The 22027-nt window shown below is 39.6% G+C and overlaps 2 protein-coding genes across 4 annotated transcripts; one reads left to right on the plus strand and one right to left on the minus strand.

The window, feature by feature from the left end:
- On the plus strand, nucleotides 299-1710 carry LOC107643797 (lysine-rich arabinogalactan protein 19). Its single transcript, XM_016347543.2, has 2 exons — nucleotides 299-1293; nucleotides 1422-1710. Exons 1-2 carry the CDS (start codon nucleotides 634-636, stop codon nucleotides 1518-1520), a joined length of 759 nt encoding a protein of 252 aa, XP_016203029.1. The 5' UTR covers nucleotides 299-633; the 3' UTR covers nucleotides 1521-1710.
- On the minus strand, nucleotides 1079-6693 carry LOC107643798 (mitochondrial protein import protein ZIM17). Of its 3 annotated transcripts, none has more exons than XM_021124220.1 (6): nucleotides 6641-6693; nucleotides 6309-6529; nucleotides 6053-6164; nucleotides 4852-4980; nucleotides 1739-1852; nucleotides 1079-1300 (listed from the first exon to the last, which is right to left on the minus strand). In XM_021124220.1, exons 2-5 carry the CDS (start codon nucleotides 6515-6517, stop codon nucleotides 1751-1753), a joined length of 552 nt encoding a protein of 183 aa, XP_020979879.1. In that variant the 5' UTR covers nucleotides 6518-6529; nucleotides 6641-6693; the 3' UTR covers nucleotides 1079-1300; nucleotides 1739-1750. The 3 variants fall into 3 exon arrangements, with proteins under 3 accessions (XP_020979879.1, XP_016203032.1, XP_020979878.1); XM_016347546.2 differs by having other exon boundaries at nucleotides 1725-1852; XM_021124219.1 differs by lacking the exon at nucleotides 6641-6693 and having other exon boundaries at nucleotides 1725-1852; nucleotides 6309-6557.

A 22027-nucleotide genomic window follows, 5' to 3' on the forward strand; every position in this document is an offset into this window, starting at 1 on the left:
CATGAGCAAAACACCCAATTAGAAATAACATAACATCTTTTGTCGTATATTTAGTTCACTCTTCTGCTTAAACAAGTGTCAAGGTTTGAATTCTGCCTTGTATATACGACAATCCATTAACCAGTGACAAACTCTTGAACGAAGCTTTAGTCCGCGACAAATTAGTCTTTGACATATCAAGTTAGAAAATACTATGGGAAACCAAATAAAAATAATGCGCATTTGTATTAAATTTTCCGGAGGGTAATTCAATAAACTTTACCAATAATTTTTTTCTTTTTTCCCTCACCCACCTTACTCTATTCTAGTAAATATCAACTTAAGTGTGCTTAAAAATACTAGATAGAGCATTCTCAAGTAAATAAACTACTTAGGTCATAATATGAAGAACATTTAAACTAAACTTCAGATATAAGACATCCGATTCGAGGAAAACCAATTGAACCTATAATCGTCAACTTTGCTTGTAAGATGATTAGTGTGATGTCGCAATCACTTGAAGGCTACATTACTCCTTCCACACAGATCATACATACACGCAATACTTTCTCAACTTTTTTCAAGGCATCACCATGGCCCTTAAATAGCAAGCAAACTCTCACTTAGTCCACACCAAATCACAAATCATAAAACATGGCTTCAACGTTCTGGGCAGTGGCTTTAGCAAGCCTCTGCTTCCAGCTAGTAACAATTAACGCACAAGCTCCAGCAACAGCGCCCTCAAAGCTGCCACCTGCAGCACCGACGCCGAAAGCAGCTACGGCACCTGTAGTGGCAGCTTCCCCTCCAACCATAAGCAAACCACCAGTGGCTAGCAAGCCTCCAGCAAATGTGGCTCCAAAACCTGCTCCTGTGACATCACCAGCCCCCAAGGTTGCACCTGTTTCGAGCCCAAAGGTGCCACCACCACAACCACCAAAAGCTTCACCTGTCTCAGCTCCAACCACACCACCACCATTGCCGCCGCCGCCTGTTGCGACACCACCACCATTGCCACCACCAACAATATCCCCAACACCAGTCCAAGCACCACCAGCCACTGCACCTACGCCACTACAGAGAGCACCAGCACCCGCACCTGTTTCTCCCCCACCAGCACTAGCACCAACGCCTGTAATAGAACCACCAACACCAGCACCTGCCAAGCACAAGAAACGAAGGCACAGGCGCAAGCACAAAAAACATCATGCACCAGCTCCAGCACCAACAATTGTCAACAAGAGTCCCCCAGCACCACCGGATTCCACAGCAGATTCGGACACAGCACCAGCACCAGCACCGGGTCTGAATTTGGTAATGTCTTTTGCCAGCAAACCATAAATTACAGTTATAAATAATATAATAGAAACACAGATCAAGAATGAAATATATTGCTCAAACAATTTTCTAACAAATTTCTTTTTCCCTTTTTAACTTCGCAGAATGGATCACCATCAAACTATCAGCATGGGAGAAATATATGGGCAACGGCTGGAATTGCCATCACCATCTTGCTAGCTATGACAGGCTTCAGCTCATAGCAGCCTCGTTGTGACCATGGATTCACTCGAATCAGTTATTTTATTTGCAAAATATAAAATCATTTTATGTGCATAGATCTGAATAATGGAAATTTGTACCTCTGATATATATTTTTTCCTATTAAATTCTTTATGGTGATATGTATTCAGAAATATTAACGAATATGAAATTTTTGGATTATGGAAGCAATCTGGAAATATTACATAAAAATGTTCACCCGAGTTGCACATTAAATTTGATCGACTTCTGACTCTGTTTCCCCCCGAAAGTCGTACTCCGTGATAAGTCCGAGATTGTCAACTAACTTGTGATGCCGAAGACAGCCTGCACACTAATAAAATGTAGTTCCAGTTACTTCCCATAGAGTAAGTATGCACGCGAAAATAACAATAACAATATACTGATACAAATATGACCATGATGATAAAATGCATGATCAGATGGTCATCATCAAGAAGGTTAAAGAAAGCAAGCACACTAAGCAAAAGTGAAAAAAAAAACACATGGAACCTGAAGACTAGTCACAAGATCATCAGCATAGATGCAGTTCAATGATAAATGCACACAATATTCTAGGTTTCTAGCCATTACAAAACTTTTTGAAACGTGTTAATATGCTGAATGCCAGCAGTTACTTTTCGGATATGTGATGATCAACAAACTCATGTCAGAAACGGTAGATGGCTGGGACAGGAAATTTATTTTCTTTTCTTGAAAGAAAAACTGTGTCCCTCTTCAATTATTTTGCAGATATGGCTCACATTAATATGCTTAAATCGGAGAACAGATTTGGCAGGTGGCAACTACTGAAAGGCCGATGGAAAGTGTCCCTCTTTCACTTATATTGAAAATATAATATTGAAACTTCTGATTGTGGAAATACTATTTAGTCGAAAGAATATAAACAGATTATTACTAAGTTATTATATGAAAGAATTATTTTCTTACAATCTAAACAAAACATATATTATTTTAAAATAAGTTCATGCATTCAAATATAAATTTCATTTCGAACAATAGATTGAAATAAAGAATTATCTTTATTCTTGATTAATTTAAAAGTTTTTCAATGTCATTGCTAATTTAACACATTTTTTAACATTTATACTCTTGTTAAGGAATACTACTACCCATAAACTTTATTGTATAGAATAACATTAATATTTTTTTATTATTAGATATGTAATGTGCAATTAATTTCAATTCAAATTATTGTAACCTTTTTGGCCTTGCTAAATGTTCCTTTTCCACCATCGCCAAAATGCATAGAGAACCAATCAGGGGTTCAAAAACCTACAATTTGATCTGCTGCTTTTGTTCTTAATCAGGTACAAGTTGCCAAAGGTAAATGTCAATGAAAATTAAAGATGTCCAAAAATGCCCTTTTCTAGCCCCAAAAAGGTCAAAATACTGAACCTAATGCAAATATATGGAAAAACAAAATATTTGCTTGATAAACAGATTATCATGTTGCAAGAGATCAAGCAGTCAGCTCCAAGGAGCAGAAGGAAAAAGAAAGAGAATATGATAATCATGTTATGGAAGTAAACATATTTCAATTATAATAAAATAAAGTAAGTGGCTAAGTGGTATCATATGAACTATACAACAATAATTAATCTGCTACACAAATCAGACAATGGTATAAGGTTTTTAACAAATCATGTTTACTATTATATGAACTAAATATAGTCCTCTCTATCTCTGAGCATAAAAAAATTAAAGAGAACAGGTTTACTATGAGAATGAGAGAAGAGTGTTTAGATTATCTAAGATACGTGGGCCATGAATAGCAGAACATGCTAAGTCAGTGTTGTAGTCATTTGAGTTGTGACAATATCAATACACATCCCACTATGATAGGTTCAGATAGTAACAGGATTGGCAGGCTTTATTAACGAACTAGGGATTGCAAATCACAATCCTTTTTTGGAATACAATGTTGGAACTACCAACTATGGAGGGAGTTCTTCCTCTCCTATTCTAACTGATCTAACAGAATTTTCACACAAACTAAAACTAACCAATCAACTACTATTTATAGGCAGCAGCTAGGACTAAGACTATTGACCTTAGGCCAGTTAGTGCAGCTCAAAAGGAGCAAACAGAGCCAATTAACAGCAATTAGGAACGAAAACAACTAAACCAGCAAATAGACTACTTACCTCTCCTCTTGTAAACTAAACTAGTTTCTATCACACTACATAGAGTTGGATATATATTCAAAGAACATCATCGCGCCCTATCATGAATAATGTTAGAAGTGAGCCAATTTATTCTTAGATCTCCCTTGATCACCTCATTCAGAGACCTCTTAGATCTACCTTTCTAACCAGATGCTTTGCTAGTTGTTTCTCAATATGTCCAAACTACCTTGAAGTGAGATTCTACCATCTTTCAACAATAGGCAGCACTCTAACTTTCTCTCTCATGTTTTCTTCATTCGAGTATGGCCACTCATCCATTGAAATATCCTCATCTCAGCCACACTATTCCTATATTCATGCTCGCTCACCCTCAACTGTCCAACACTGCATCCTAAATAACATGGCTAGTCTAATGGTATTGCAGCAAAATTTAAGCTTAAATTTTAAAGATATCTTTTTGTTGCATATGAAACCCGAAGCATTTAGAGACTTGGGTATTTTGGGCACCCAAAGTCCCACATCGAGTAACATGGGACGTTTGTTGTATTTTAAGAAGATTGGCTCTTCCTCCTTAATAGCTAGCTTTAACGTTGTAGTTCCCCACTTTCCTTAGGTGCTTAAACAATGGTATCAGATCCGGGCTACCTATAGACTAGATTAAGGTAAATATTGTATATTGATAACCGATAGCCAATTGGCAAGGTCAGTGTTGATAGAGTGAAGCTGACATGGAGGTTGGCTTTTCAAAACCAGAGCATTGTTAGCGACTTAGGTATTATGGGGTACCCAAAATCCCACATCGAGTAGCATGAGATATTTGGTGTTGAATTTAAAAAGTGTGGTTCTTCTCCTTTAACCGCTAGTTTTTAAGGTGTAGTTCTCTACTTTCCTTAGATACTTAAAAAAGTACTCCTCCACTTTGAGCAAAGTGTATGAACTATGTTAGAGCTGAATCATGTGTCTTATTTAACCAGTGGTCTCTACTCCTTCAATTTATATCTGATACGCTTTGTTTCACATCATCATTCTGCTTTACCAAGAACATGAATGAATAGAGGGTCGGAGAATGGGTAGTGGCATTTTCTCTTAAAAGAATCAGTGCTAACCGCTTTCAAACAATATTTCGAAACATAAAAATTTCTACATATACATTCACAAAAAGACCTAAGATATAAATAGGTACCTGAACAAAAACAGAACCCCTTTCATAAGCTAATCTGTTAACAAGCCTCTCTGTTCTTTCACCACACAAATTACATGTAAATTGTACAAGCAAACTTCTTCTTGGAAGATTTAAGTCAATACTAGCACCCTGCATACAGCAGCACATAATTAATATATATAAGGGCAGTTCAGCATATGAGCCTCTCACCTGGTGGCATCTAGGAAGGGTACTTAATTGATTTATGTGATCCAGATCAAAGCAATTTATCAAACGGCAACTTTGCTATGAGGATATCATAAAAGAAGAAACTAAATGTCATTCTTCAAGATATGAAACCACATACAGAACTGGTAGCCATTCGATAACAACAACTAAGCCACAAAAAACATTGTATTAATTCATTCAGAAAGCACAAAAGCAGAGTAGGACAAAAGAGAAACTGATTAGAATACATACACATCAGTATTTGAGAATAACAATAAAGGTCTGAAACAGGTTTTGAAAGAAGTTCTTGAATGAAAATAATAAAGACAGCTTCAACTCTACATCAGCAATGAACAAATAAAAATTAATACTTTTTAAATTCTAAATGAATAACATGTAACTTTTGAATATATATATATATGAAAGAGATTCCTTAAGATGAGAAGAAGGCTCCCCTATACAAACCAAAACAAAACAGAGAAAGTCCTCTATAAAACATGCTTGTCAGAAATTTGCATGGAAAGTATGTTAATGCTCCAACCAAATAATGGCAAAACTGAATAGTGCCACAAATATTTGCCTCTTTTCTACTACCAAATCGGCGAATCCAACAAACCTAGTCAATAGAAATTCTTCTAGTGTTGCAGGACACACCTAACATTCATCAAAGATGATAAACAAATCGTCCCATAAAAACACAGCCATCGGGCAATGTAAAAGGTATGTGAATTTGCCTCACGCATAACACACATCAGGGAAGAAGACCTTATGTGGCCTTACAAGTAATTGGTATTAATTCTGTTAAATCAGTATCCTTGAATTTCATAAGGGAACCGGAGAAACCTCCCATTTGTTAATAACATTTAATTTTCTATGCCAAGCTTAGAGCCATGAAAAGCTAGAAAGCCTAAGTTCGCAATCCAATATGCAAGAGAACTTGTAATGACTTTTTTTTTCCCTTTCATTTCCTGAAATAACCCAAGTTCACAAGGAAAGAAAAGAAAAAGACATTAACCTCTTCTGAATTTTTTGATTCGGGCTCCACAGAAGTAAAAGAATCATCACCCAGCAACCCATTGACCATGCATACCCGACCTGCAAGCCTTGGTGACAGAAATATTTTTGACCTGAAAGCAAAAGTCTTTTCTTACACTCTGAAATCATCCATAGAAATGCAAATTGACAAATATTGGGACAAATCAAGAAAATTAAGAAATACTAATAATAATATGAAAACCATAATAGACAGGATATTTGAATTGGCAACTAACCTGGAGGCCCCGATAGAAGGAGTGTTGAACTTCGAAGCTGAAAATGGAAGGCTGAAGCATAGAGAATTAATGGGTCCCGTAACTTTGTGCGTAGAGGAAGACAGAGAGGGAAGGAACAGAGGGATGGTATAATGTGTGCTTGCGGCCATTGGTAACTGAAATACAATGGTGCCCAAAATAAATGAAGGAATCCTTATGGCTAAGTGCATTCACCTGTGAATCTGCACCATATATAACTGACACTAATTTATAAATCAATTCGAAAAATAATTGTAAACAACAATTAAAAGGGTAGCTTAGTAGTTACACAATATCCGGGAAAATGACCGCACCTGAAAAGTATAATGTTAACACTTAACACTTGTTGAGAGTAAATGCTCAAGTTCATCCTAAAATTTCACACTTGAAACAAGAATATCTCGTAACACATTTTGGTTTGTTAAATAATTGATATAAAATATAAATGATAAGTTATATATAGAGTGGGAAGAGTAGAGAGAATTAGAAAGGGGGGAGAAATAGATAAGAGGATGAAAGAAGAAAGTTTATTAATTTTGGAAGGAAATATTTTATTCCAATTTTAATGAGAGAGAGTCATGTCACATATTTTAATTGTTAAAATTAGTAATCAATTAATCTTGACATACAAGTGATTTTGCTCTACAAGTCTTACAAGTCCTCTAATTGATGTTTCGCCCAAACGCGCCTATTATGCACGTGTGTTTCACGCGCCTCTAACAGATTTTAACTCAATCAACGCGCGAATATATAACTTCCTTTTTTTTGAAAGGATTTCATTTCCTTTTTTCGAATTTCTTGCCTTCTCTCTTCGATCTCTTTCGTGCGTTTCTCTCTGCATTCTCCTTCGTCTTTTATGTGCGTTTCTCTCTGCTTTCTCCCTCTTCATTTACGTGCTTCAATTTTTTCATTGTGCGTTTATCCATTGTTTTTTTACATCAAGCTGTGAAATCATTTTTGAAGATAATGGATGATTCAACTTCAGATTGTCAGCTAAACCAGAGCGAAGTGGATTTTGAAACTGAATCCAATGAAGTTCCTGAGGTGTGATTTAGTTTTAGTTAGTAATTGAATCTGACTTTGAATCCAATTAGTAGTTTTTGATTGTGTAGTTGAATAATGCGTGAACCTTGCCTGTGATATTTGCAGTTTATTCTTCCTTGTTTGAATTGAATCTAATGCACTAGTTCTCATTAGAATTAAAATAATTTTGTCCATTTTATATCAGACATTCGGGTGTAGATCAGTAATAATTGGGGGCATTTTAGGAAAGTTTGGGTGCATTTACAGTTTATAACTTTTCATCTGACGGAGGGTGAATTATCTTATTATTTTAGTTGAATTATTTTAGTTTCTATTTAGTTATGATTCATGAATTTGGTTTTCTTATTTTTGATGATGGTTTTATAGTTGTATTTGCATTCTATAGTTTATGCTTGTTTTAATATAGTCTATTTTGAGTGTATTTTTGCAGACCTTCTGTGGTGTTGATGACCAGTCTGTCCCCAAGGTTGGGATGACTTTTAATACCCGTGAAGATGCTGCAAAATTCTACAAGGATTATTCAAAGGTTGCAGGTTTTTCTACAAGAGTTCGGAGTACAAATAAGAAGGGAAATGAAATTAAGAATCAATTGATTACATGCATGTAGCAGAGAGGAAAAATGGACATCGAAAATTTCTCCGACCGAGAAGACAAATCCCTCAGTTGGTTTAAATTGTCCTGCAAGAATTTACATACATGTATTGAAGGATGTTGGTGTTTGGATCATTTCGAATGTCGTGTTGCATCATTCACATCCTTGCTGTCCAGATCAAGCACAGATGCTCAAACAGTACAGGGAACTAAGCATGTCTGTGCGTCGTACAATAGAGAATAACGAGAAAGTCGGTATTAGACTTAGCAAAATTTTCCAATCATTTGTTGCTACAGCCGGGGGTCACCACAAGTTAAATTTTATCAAAAAAGACGTGAGGAATTACATCACTAGAGAAGTGCAGAATGTTTCGAAACAAGAGGATGCAAAAGAATTCGGGAAATACTTATTAAGAATGAAAGAGAAGAATCCGAATTTCTTTTTTGAGCTCGAACTCGAGGACGATCAGTCCATTAAGCTTGCTTTTTGGGCGGATGCAAGGAGCAGAGCTACCTGTGAGTATTTCGGAGATGTTATTTTATTTGACACCACCTACAATAAAAACAGGTAACATGCTGTTCTGGTTGATGATGCTGAATTAATGTTGTTTTATGAATCTGCTGCAGAGGTGTATATCACTATATTGGAGGTTTTTGGGTGTATAAGATAATTATTTGGGTGTATTTTGTTGATTTTAATTCTGTTTTGTCGTAATATGTTTCAGGTATAATCTGGTTTGTGGTTCTTTTGTCGGGGTAAATCACTACAATCAGTCAACACTTCTTGGATGCACTTTGATGAAAAATGAAGATATTGAATCATTCAAATGGTTATTTCAATGTTGGCTTCATTGCATGGGAGGAAATGCTCCGAAAGGGATTCTCACCGATCAATGTGCATCGATGCAAAGGGCTATCGAGGCTTGTATGCCCACAACAATTCACCGTTGGTGTATTTGGCACATCATGAAGAAATGAGCCATGTTGAACAAGAAATGAGCCATGTTGTTTGGAACTCTCATACCAAAGAATCATTTGATAGGAATTGGGATGATTTTCTGCTGAAGTATGGTCTTGTGGACAACAAGTGGCTTTCAGGTAATGACATTTAAAATCTGTAGCAGAGGTGTAAATTGCATGTTTTTGGGTACATTATAGTCTGATTTGGGTGTATTTTGCAGATCTTTATGAAGACCGTCATATATGGGTTCCAATTTATCTGGATCACCACTTCTGGGCTGGGATGAGAAGCACACAAAGGAGCGAGAGCATGTGACACGGGCCCCAAGGGTGTATTGGTAAAGATTTTTTTCCAATAAGGTCGCGTTGCAAGTATAGCTCTACCAACAACAATCCTCGGGGGTCAAATTTAGAAGAGGGATCTGGTTGTCACAAGTTCAACCCCAATAGAAATAACCGAAGTATTCAAACCTCGGGTCGTCTCACAAGGAATGGGCAAACATGTGCTTCAACATTGGTTAGAAATCCGGGGTTGTGAGTTATGAGCATGAAAATAAATGAGAATCTTAACAAGCAAGTAATCTTAAAATGCAACAACTAGTTCAATTAACTAAGCAAAACATGAGCAACTTCAATGAATAAACAACATTTCACTTTATTCTATTATAACCCAAACAAGTAACTATAACTAAAGCAATTGGTTGAGGAAATTGATTTTCAAATATGAATAATAAAAGCAACTCTTAGCTAGGCTTGGGAATTGGGGCCACCATCCTTGTCTAACAACTATATCTTGACAATTATGAGGAACCAAGCTCATTAAGTCTACTCTCAAAGTCTTAAGTACGTGATATCTACTCCTAGACTTGAAGTACGTCAAATGGCTTTGATCACATCAACCCATAAGTCCCAACCTACCTACTAATTAGATTAGTAATGGGTTGGCATCAATGAGTATCAAATTGACCACCTAGGGCTCCAAAATCATCAAATCCATTAGACCCAATGACTCAAGTTTACCCAATTCCCTTGACATAGGCCAAGAGTAAAGAAGACTACTCCATAATCAAAGTAAACAATTCATCAAACACTTGGTAAGTATTAACAAAAGACATGTTCAAAATAGCAATTAAATTGAAATCTACAAGTACCCACTAACAATTATCAACATATGATCATCCAAACAACAAAGCTAAATATAGAAATCATCAATGTAACATCAACAAGTCAAGATTCACAACATTCATGAAATGGGTATAAAATGACAATTGACAAGAATTCATAAACTATCACAAGATATAAGCAAAATTGTAACAAGAAATTCAAATTGAACAATTAAAACTAGTAATTAACAAGATCCAAGTCACAAATCAACAAGGGAAGATCAAATTAAAACTAGATCTAGAGAGGAACAAGGGTTTCTCTCTCTAGAATAACAAAAGAACCAAAAACTCTAAAAATTATATCCTAGTGTAAAAATGAGTGATCCCCCCTTTTCCCCCCTAGTATCCTTGGGTCTTTTCCATGCAGAAATAGCTTGAAATTGGGCCTAATGAGCCTCAGAAATCGCCAGGCACGATTTTCTTTAATGAGGTCACGTGCAGCTTTCCACGCGTGCGCGTCATGCGTGCGTGCGCGCCGATTGCTTTTGTGATCCACGCGTGCGCGCCAAGTGCGCGTGCGCATCGATAGAAATTTTCTGATCCGCGCGGATGCGTCCATCCTTGCGCGCCACTTCCAGCCAATCCCGTCCACGCGTGCGCGAGCGCGCCGATGCTGCTTTTCCCAAGATTTCAATTCTTCATGTGCCTCCCTTTTTGTACATGCTTTCTCCCTCTCTTCTAAGTCATTCCTACCCTATAATTCATGAAATTACTCAACAAATACATCACGGCATCAAATGGCAATAGAAGAGAATTAAAATATGGTAATTTTAAGGCAAAATAAGCATATTTTCCATCATGGAGCAATATTGGGAAGTGAACACAAAATCATGCATTTCTTGTGAATAAGTGTGAGAAATATTGATAAAATCCCCCAAAATAAGCACAAGATAAACCACAAAATCGGAGTTTATCAAATCTCCCCACACTTAAACCAAACATGTCCTCATGCTTAAAATAAAAAGACCAAAGATCATGATGAGAAAGGGTTTATGAAATGCAAACTACCTAAGTGGATGCATGCAACTAATGTAAAATAATCTACCTACTTGGTCAAGAGTAAATCTATCCTCCGAGAATACATGTGAGCATATAGGGTGAAAATAGTATGTAATTCATGAATCCCACCAAATTGAATACCACTAAAGAGTGCATATGACTTGCTAAACGAACGCTTGTGAATACCGGGAACAAGCATTGAGCATCGAACCCTCACCGGAAGTGTATCCGCTCTATTCGCTCAGTTGTATAAGGTTCGTCACTCAATCTTCTCCTAATCATGCTTTCCAAGATTTGTCTTTCATCTAACAATCAACAGTTACTCGATGCATGCTTACAAGTATCATGAGGTCTTATTCATGAGTTGTAACGGGGCTAGGGTGAAGGTAAGGATGTATATGGTCAAGTGGGCTTAAAATTTGAGTCCTTGATCAACCTAGGATCCACTAGACACATAGAACAACCTATAAAACTACAATACATTACCTAGCTACCCTTGAGTTTTTCTCTTTTTGCACACTCATGTATTCTTTTCAATTCACACCCATATGCATTGTTTTTATTACTTTATCTTGGGGCATTTTTATCCCCTTTCATTGCTTTCTTCCTTTCTTTTTTTTTTTTTTTTCATATATCCCTTTTTCTTGAGGTTTCTTTATGAACCAAAATTTCAATGCAGACAGTTTAATCATTCAACACATGAGTATGTTCCCAAATCCTAGAATTTTCAATTACACTACAATTACACACCTATATATCTACCCGAATTTCCCAAGTATACCCTCTTATTTGAATGATACACATCCTAACTTACCTAAGCTAATCAAGGATTCAAATTTAGGGACATTCATGATCTTTCACTTAGGGTTGTTGATGTGCTCTTTTCAAGAACAAAGGGAGTTTATCATAGGCTCAAAATTGGTTAGCAATGGTAGATAAAAGGGTTAAGGCCATTTGGAAAAAGTGACTACTACACATGCAATATATTAACTTCTAAGCAAAAGATAAATCCATGGGTATTGAGGGGAAGAGAGTGTTACCCATGGAGATCAGTCGAACGACCTCCCCACTCTTTAGAAATTAGCACGGTCCTCCGTGCTACGAATAATACGCAAGGGACGGTCGGGACCGAAACTTTCACCATTCCCTTCATCAGAGCTCCCATCACTTGGGTTTGAGGTGGATGTGAACATTTCGGGTTTCTCCATGCTAGGGGTAATACAACGCAGAAGCTTCGTGATGTAAGTATATCGGCGGTGGTTGCGCCACTCATATCTATCAAGCTTCCGGTGAAGATCTTCTATCCTTTGATGTGTGGATCTCAGTGGTGGTGATGATGAGCTAGAAGGAAAAAGAAGTGGTGGGGCCATGTCGAGGCTTGGTTTGTTCATGGGAAGGTGTAGGTATTTTCCGCTTGGGACCACATCGCCCTTAGCTAGAACTATAATCTTCTTATCCTTGGCTTCCCAAGAAACACCCACAGCAGCAACTAAGTCAGATACCAATGCTGGAAATGGCAAATTATCCCGGTTGTGAACTTGACTCATCGCTTGCTTGACAAGAAGCGGAATGTTCACCGGCTTCTCCGTGAGAACACACCAAACAAGCAAGGCGAGGTCTGCTGTGAGGGACGACTTGTGGGTGCTAGGTAGCACATAGTGAGATAGGATCTGAGCCCAAGCTCTAGCTTCCACAGTGAGGAAGCGAGCGTCAATGGACTTTGGCCTCATCCGCAGTCGACCATGAATCCAAGATGCCTCTGGTTCAGCAATGACTCGGAGAATCGAGTCCCAATTGAATCCATACTTCTCTCGTTGACGTAAGACTTCTTGGTAGCCATCCATGTCACTTGGCACTGGTAGAACATTAAGCACTTGCTGAATAGCCTCTTCTGAAACTGAGACTTGCTTCCGGTGCATGTACACCGATTGAAGAGAGGGAAGATGGTAGTTGGTGTAGAATTCTTCCACCCAAGAGAGGTTGATTTCCTTTGGTTTCCTCAAAAGAAACTCCCATCCTCGCTGTTCAATACGGGGCAAAATATAAGGAGCGACCTTATTCGGCGGAGTGAGTAGATGCTCAGGATGATAGTTCCTTACAGCTTTGGAGGGAAACATAAGTTCACAGAAGCGGTTAGGGAACCTTGAAGAATTTTTCGCCGGTTTGCCCTTGTCATTCTCATCAAGAGGAGGTGTCTTTCCTTTTTTAGATAGGGTTTTGGCTCCTAATGAAGAGCGCGCCTTAGAGTTTGACTTTTGGGGTGCCCTTTTTGCGGTTGGTTTCCTTGGAGCTATCTCCTTGTCTTTCTTGGTGGCCATCCTAAAAAGGAGGAGAAGGAAGGAAAACATTAAACCCAAGAATCAATTTAGCGAAAACATGCAAGTGACTTGTGGTGCCCATGGTGAATGTAAAAGTAAGGGTCATAACACTTGGCATGGGATGCAAGAGGAAGTAAAGCATACAATGGCATGAGAAGAGTAGTCTCAAGCATCCATAATAAAGAGCAAGTCATGTTCAATTAATATCTAATTGGCAAGTATCAACTTTAAGCACACAAATTAGACTCAATGCATTTAAGAGAAAGTAAGTGAATGAGGAGGGAGCATCAATTGAAAAGTATATGGATAAATGGAGCCAAAATGGTATATGTGCATTTCCTCGAATACTTGGTGTGCAATAATCAAGCAATGAGCAATTATGAGATACTAAACCAATTCAAAGCGCAAAATAGAATATCAATCATCACATAAACATCACACAATGGCAAAGGTTAGAGAAAGAATGACAAAAGATCTATTAATGCAAATTAAGCTCAAATTCAACATCCATGGAGAAATAAGGAAAAAGGAAAAATAAGCAAAAAAAGAGCAAGAAACATCATCATGCAAGTAAAAGAGAAACTAGGTAAAGCAATAAGAAGCATCTAATTAGAAGAAACAATGCAAGGAAAAATAGAATTAAAGGAATGGAAGAAGCAAAACCTTGATGAGTATGAAGGAACAAGGTTGAATCTTCTTTTGTGAAGATGAGAGAGAAAATAGGAGAAGTGTAGTGCTACCGGAAAAGAGTGGTCGTCACCGGTGAGTGGCCGGAGACAGTGGTGGTGGATTGTAGAAGAAGAAGAAGAGAAGGGAAATGATGGATGAAAAGAAAAAGAAACTAAGGAAGAGAAATGGTTGAGAGAAAGAAAAACAGGGCAGGGCACGAAGGTATTAAACTGACTCGCACAACCGGCGCGCGCACGCAAGGTGTGCTGGCGCGTCGGTGAGGGTGCTAGCAGATGGCGCGTTTACGTCAGTGGCGCGCGCGCACGAGAGAGGTTGTGCCTCAGGCACAAAAGTGGCACAAAGTTGGCTCAAGTCTCTGGTTTTTGTACTAGAGTGAATCAGTGAAGCAGGCGCGGGAATGCGCACCTTGCGCGGACGCGTGCTTGAGGTGTTTCGCAACTGACGCGGATGCGTATTACGCGCGGACGCGTGGGTTTTGGCACAAGGTTGGACCAATTATGGCACAACTCTCTGGTTTTTTTACCAGAGAGTCCACATATCTCCATCGGCGCACGCGCGCACCGTGCGCTGCCTCGTCATGGTTGAATTACCAGGGTGCGCGCAGGCGGCATGTATGCGAACGCGTGGGTGCCTGGCGCGAGTTGGGCATGAAGTGGGCATGACTCTCGGGTTTTTGGCCCAAGAGTGGAATTTCGCTACCGGCGCGCGCGCGCACTGTGCGCTGGCGCGTCGGTGCTCTTCTTCAAAGAAAAAATTTTGTTTTCTTTATCCTTTTCACCTCCTATCTACATGAACATCCTATCTATCCAACAAAAGCAACAAAGCTAGCATTCCTATGCACTCTATCAATCATCAAAAGATCACAAAATTCACAAGAAACTAAGAATACAAATAAGATGGTATAAACAAGGAAGATCTTATCACGGTGGGGTGCCTCCCACCAAGCACTTTTCTTTAACGTCCTTAAGTTGGACGGTCCTTTTCTTAAGCTTCCTCTCTCCTTGGTGCATCCTCCAATATGTACACCTCTAGCTCTCTTGGGGGCTTGCAACCATGATACTTCTTCACTCTATGTCCATTCACCTTGAAAGTTGCTTCACTCTTGGGATCAAACAATTCCACCACTCCGTAGGGCTTCATCTCCTTCACCTTGAAAGGTCCTTCCCATCTAGAGCGGAGCTTGCCAGGCATAAATCGGAGCCTTGAGTTATAGAGGAAGACCTCATCACCTTCTTGAAAGTCCTTCTTCCAGATGTGATGGTCATGAAATGCTTTAGTCTTTTCCTTGTAGATTCGGGCATTCTCATATGAATCGTTCCTCAAACATTCAAGCTCCTCTAGTTGTAGCTTCCTAGCTTCACCCGCCTTGGCTAGATCCATGTTGCACTGCTTTACCGCCCAATAGGCTCGATGCTCAATCTCCACCGGGAGGTGGCATGCCTTACCATAGACGATCCGGAAAGGACTCATCCCTATCGGAGTCTTGTAGGCCGTTCTATACGCCCATAATGCATTTCCTTGCGGATTGACCACTTTCTCCAAGATTCTCTCGATTTTCTGGTTGGACACTTCCGCTTGTCTATTTGTTTGTGGATGATAAGCAGTGGCAACCTTATGCGACACTCCATAGCGCTTGAGCAATGCTTCTACCTTCCTGTTACAAAAGTGGGATCCTTGGTCGCTCACGATTGCTCGTGGCGACCCATAACGGCATACAATGTGATTCCTTATGAAAGAAACAATGACATTGGCATCATCAAGGCGGGTAGGTATGGGCTCTACCCACTTTGACACATAGTCAACCGCTAACAGAATATACAGATACCCACTAGAGTTGGGAAACGGTCCCATAAAGTCAATGCCCCATACATCAAATAACTCACAGAACAACATAGGTTGCTGAGGCATTTCATTCCCTTGGGATGCGTTTCCTGACTTCTGACACTGATGGCAAGACACACATAACCGGTTAGCATCCTTGAATAAGGTTGGCCACTAGAATCCACAATCCAACACTTTTTTAGCGGTCCTTTGTGGGCCAAAGTGGCCACCACATTCGGACGAATGACAAGCTTCAAGAATTGGTTGGAATTCGGATTCCGGGACGCATCTTCGAATTACTTGGTCCACGCCCCTCTTCCACAAGTGAGGGTCATCCCAAATATAGTATTTGGAATCACTCCTCAACTTGTCCCTTTAGTTTTTCAAAAAGTTGGGAGGGAAGATTCTTGCAACCAAGTAGTTCGAAATCGGGGCAAACCAAGGAAAGCTATCCGACACAGCATGCAAACTATCCAATGGGAATGAGTCATTGATCGGAAATGGATCAGTTTTTAAATTCTCAATGCAGCTTAAATGATCCGCAACCAGGTTTTGAGATCCACTCCAGTCCCTAATCTCAATGTCAAATTCTTGCAAAAGCAAGATCCAACGTATGAGTCTAGGTTTTGACTCATTCTTTGTCAATAAGTACTTTAAAGCTGCATGATCCGTGTATACCACTATCTTTGAATCTAGCAAATAAGATCTGAACTTATCTAAAGCATGAACAATAGCTAGAAGTTTTTTTTCAGTAGTGGTATAGTTGGATTGTGCTGCATCTAGTGTCTTAGAAGAGTAAGCAATGACATAAGGGAGTTTACCATCACGCTGTGCAAGCGCAGCACCCACAGCATGGTTTGACGCATCGCACATTATCTCAAATGGCAACGTCCAGTTGGGGCCTCGCACAATTGGTGCCGTGGTAAGAACTCTCCTTAGCTCTTCAAAATCTTTTACACATTCACTGTCAAACTCAAAATCCACATCTTTTTGGAGTAGGCATGACAATGGCAAAGCAATCTTGCTGAAGTCCTTGATAAAGCGCCTATAGAATCCTGCATGTCCCAAAAACGAGCGAACCTCCCTCACGGATGAGGGGTGAGGCAAAATAGTAATAACATCGACCTTGGCCGGGTCCACAGAAATGCCTTCATGAGATACTACATGTCTTAACACTATACCTTGTTGTACCATAAAGTGACATTTTTCAAAATTTAAGACAAAGTTAGCGTCAACACATCTAGCCAGGACCTTGGCCAAGCTCTCTAAACAAAAATCGAATGAAGTACCATAAACGCTGAAGTCGTCCATAAAAACTTCCAGGCAATTCTTCATTAGATCGGAGAAGACACTCGTCATGCACCGCTGAAAAGTAGCGGGTGCGTTACATAGTCCAAATGGCATCCTTTTATAGGCAAAGGTGCCAAATGGACAAGTAAACGTGGTTTTCTTCTGATCTTCAGGAGCAATATGTATCTGGAAGTAGCCGGTAAATCCATCAAGAAAACAGTAGTGAGATTTACCTGCCAAGTGGTCTAGCATCTGATCGATAAAGGGTAAGGGGTAATGGTCTTTTCATGTGGTGGCGTTCAATCTTCTGTAGTCAATACATACTCGCCACGCATTTTGGACTCTTTTAGTGACCAATTCACCGTCGTCCTTCTTGACCGTCGTGATGCCTGACTTCTTGGGAACAACTTGAACCGGGCTCACCCACTCACTGTCGGAAATTGGGTATATGATATCCGCATCCAGTAATCGGGTGACCTCTTTCTTCACTACATCAAGGATGGTTGGGTTGAGCCTCCTTTGCGGTTGCCTAACCGGCTTGGCTCCATCTTGGAGAAATATCCTATGCATGCACTTGCGGGGTCAATTCCCACAATATCCGCTAGGCTCCATCCTATTGCTTTCTTGTACTTTCTTAGAACATCTAGGAGCTTTCCCTCTTCTTCACTTGAGAGCTCACTAGAAATAATGACCGGAAACCTTTGGTTGTCCTCTAAGAAAGCATATTTCAAATGAGATGGAAGGGGATTCAGTTCACTTTTTATCTCAAGATGAGGTTCCTTTTCATCAAGCTCATGGGATTCATTCTTGACAACTTCCTCATGTTCATCTTCTTGGTCATCCGTCTCCTCAACAATGGGGTAGCACAACTTGTCATGGTCTTCTTCTTGCACTTCCGCTACCACTTCATCAATTACATTACATCGGAGCATGGAATGTTCTTCGGGAGGATGTTTCATGGCTTCCTCTAAATTGAACTTGATAGTCTTGTCCCCAACCCCAAAGGAATATACACCGACGAAGGCATCTAACTTGAATTTGGAGGTTTTGAGGAAGGGTCTACCAAGTAGGATAGAGGATGTGCTTCTATTTTCTACTGGAGGCATTTCAAGGATGTAAAAGTCAACCGAAAAAACTAAATCCTTAATTGCCACAAGTACATCTTCCGCTATCCCCATCACTGTGATCACACTTTTATCAGCTAAGGCAAATCTCGCTGCCGACTTCTTCAATGGAGCTAAATTCAACCGCACATAAATAGAAAGCGGCATGATGCTAACACAGGCTCCCAAGTCACACATACAATCATGAAAGGTGTATCCGCCAATACAACAAGACACTAAGCACGGTCCAAGGTCACCACATTTTCTTGGAATAGGTTCCATCAAGGAAGAAATTGAACTACCCAAGGATAATGTCTCCAATTCTCCTATCCTATCCTTGTGTGTACACAAGTCTTTCAAAAATTTTGCATACTTTGGAATTTGTTGAATAGCATTAAGGAGTGGTATGGCTACCTCAACCTTTTTGAACACTTGAAGCATGTTCAAATCAAACTCCAGTATTTTCTTTGCCTTCTTCACCATGGAAGGAAATGGAATAGGAACGGACTCATCCACTATGGCTTTCCTCTTGGGTTCCTTGAGGTTTACTCCTTCTTCCTCATGCCTTTTGTCTACCACCTCTTCTTCACGTGGAGCTTCAACAACTACCTCTTCCTCATGAATTTCTCCCATGATCCTTGGAGGTATCTCTTCTAATGTAGTCCCCGACCGTAGAGTTATGGCGTTGAGACCGCCTCTTGGATTTGGTTGGAGTTGGGATGGAAGGTTAGAAGAACTTGAGGGTTGGTTAGTGTTGTTATTGGGGTTTGGTGGTTGGGTTGACATGTTCATCTTTGAAAGTAAGTTGGTGAGGTTAGCCAATTGGGTACTCAAGGCATCAAATTGAGCCTTGTTGCTCTCATCTTGTTTTTCCATAGTGGCTCTAAGCTCTTCAACTTGATTGTTGGAAGATGGAGGAGTTTGGTTTTGGTTTTGTTGTCTATGGTGTGGTGCTTGGTACTTGGTGTAGTTGTTTTGGTTTTGGTTGGAGTGGCTTTGGTTGGCTTGGTAGTTGGTGTTGTTGTGGTGGTATTGGGACGAAGATTGGTTGTTGTTGTGATGAGAAGGAGAGTTGTTCCACCTTTGGTTTTGATTGCTTCCTTGCGCATTATCCTTGATGTTGATTACCACCTTGATGGTAATTGTTTTGACCTTGAGAAAGGTAGGGTGGACGGTTGTTGTAATTCACATTGGCCACCACAAGGGCATGTTCCTCTTGAATTTGATGGCATTGGTCGGTGTAATGTGTGGTGCTAGAGCACAAACTACAAATTCTAGGAGGGCCTTCAAGTTGAGCAACTGGAGGTGGGACTTGGACAGCTTTGATGGAGTAGTATTCCTTTTGATCCCTTTGGATTTGTGTAAGGATGGTAGTCATATCCCCAAGTGCTTTGGTTAGACTTGATTCGGAAGGGGATGGTTCTACTATACCCTTGAGAGGATTACTTCTCACTCTTGTGTGTTGTGTAGATTCGGCAACATCCTTTATCAACTTCCAAGCTTCTCCCTCTGTCTTGTTTTTCGAAAAAGAACCACCACTAGAAGCGGTGAGCAATCTTCTATCCTCCGTACAAAGACCTCCGGTAAAGTAGCTAATGAGCAAGTTAGTGGTCATTCCGTGGTGTGGACATGACTCCAATAGCCTCTTGAACCGAGACCAATACTCGTACAAACTCTCTTGGTCTCTTTGCATTATGCCCGAAATCTCTTTCCGGATGTAGTCGGTCTTCTCCGATGGAAAGAATTTATCAAGAAACTCTCTTCTCAAGAAATCCCAATTAGTCACAATCTCATCCGGTAGAGAATAGAACCATGTTTTTGCTTGCGCTTCAAGAGAGAAGGGGAAGGTAAAAACCATGATAGCTACCTCATCGGCTCCATGCCTTCGAGCCGTAGAACAAGCAACTTGAAAATCCTTCAAATTTTGGATGAGTTCTTGACCCGGCAACCTATGATACTTAAGAAGTAGATGTATCAAGCTACTCTTCAACTCAAAGTTCGGATCAAGGTTAGGATACCTTGCTTGCAACGATTGAAGTATGATATCCGGAGCTCCTTGCTCATGCAAAGTGATCCGGCGTGGCTCCACCATGTGTGGCTCACTTGTAGGATGCAAAGATGTATTAGTAGTGCCAACAGAAGAATAGGAAGTAACGGACTCCAAGTTACTCTCGGTAACATCTAGTGATTCGGTATTTTCCTCAAGAGAGGCCGAAGTACTAGGCGTGTAATTCAACCGCCGTCTAGCTTGCCGAGTGTGTAACAAATTTCTTTCGATCTCGGGATCAAAATTGGCTAAGCTAGAATTCGGTTGAGACCGAGTCATCAAACTTGAAAGTCATAGCACAAATGTAAAAGAAATCTAAACTATGGCTAAGTATTGAAAAAAGTAAACTATCTACAATATTCACATATTCACATAACCAATATCAAGGCATATGTTGCAACCATTCCCCGGCAACGGCGCCAAAAATTTGACACGGGCCCCAAAGGTGTATTGGTAAAGATTTTTTTCCAATAAGGTCGCGTTGCAAGTATAGCTCTACCAATAACAATCTTCGGGGGTCAAATTTAGAAGAGGGATCTGGTTGTCACAAGTTCAACCCCAATAGAAATAACCGAAGTATTCAAACCTCGGATCGTCTCACAAGGAATGGGCAAACATGTGCTTCAACATTGGTTAGAAATCCTTCAACCTCTGAATCTGATTTTTGCTCAAGTCCCTCAATTTCAGCCAGAAAATACCTGAAATCACAGAAAAACACAAAACTCATAGTAAAGTCCAGAAATATGAATTTAACATAAAACTAATGAAAATATCCCTAAAAGTAACTAGATTCTACTAAAAACATACTAAAAACAATGCCAAAAAGTGTATAAATTATTCGCTCATCACAACACCAAACTTAAATTGTTGCTTGTCCCCAAGTAACTGAAAATCAAATAGGATAAAAAGAAGAGAATTTTCTATAAATTCCAAACTATCAATGAAACGTAGCTCCAATCAGATGAGCGGGACTTGTAGCTTTTTGCCTCTTGAATAGTTTTGGCATCTCACTTTATCCATTGAGGTTCAGAATGATTGGCATCTATAGGAACTCAGAATTCAGATAGTGTTATTGATTCTCCTAGTTCAGTATGTTGATTCTTGAACACAGGTACTTTATGAGTCTTGGCCGTGGCCCTAAGCACTTTGTTTTCCAGTATTACCACCGGATACATAAATGCCACAGACACATAATTGGGTGAACCTTTTCAGATTGTTACTCAGCTTTGCTAAAGTTTCCAATTAGAGGTGTCCAGGGTTCTTAAGCGCACTCTTTTTTTTTGCTTTGGACCTTGACTTTAACCGCTCAGTCTCAAGTTTTCACTTGACACCTTCACGCCACAAGCACATGGTTAGGGACAGCTTGGTTTAGCTGCTTAGGCCAGGATTTTATTCCTTTAGGCCCTCCTATCCACTGATGCTCAAAGCCTTGGGATCATTTTTATTTACCCTTGCCTTTTGGTTTTAAGGGTTATTGGCTTTTTGCTCTTGCCTTTTGGTTTTAAGAGCTTTTGGCTTTTTCTGCTTGCTTTTGCTCTCTATTTTTTTTTCTTTTTTTCTGCAAGCTTTTGTATTCACTGCTTTTTCTTGCTTCAAGAATCAATTTTATAATTTTTCAGATTATCAAATAACATGTCTCCTTGTCATCATTCTTTCAAGAGCCAACATATTTAAC

This window comes from Arachis ipaensis, chromosome B05, assembly GCF_000816755.2.
Source record: "Arachis ipaensis cultivar K30076 chromosome B05, Araip1.1, whole genome shotgun sequence".
Lineage (NCBI taxonomy): Eukaryota > Viridiplantae > Streptophyta > Magnoliopsida > Fabales > Fabaceae > Arachis > Arachis ipaensis.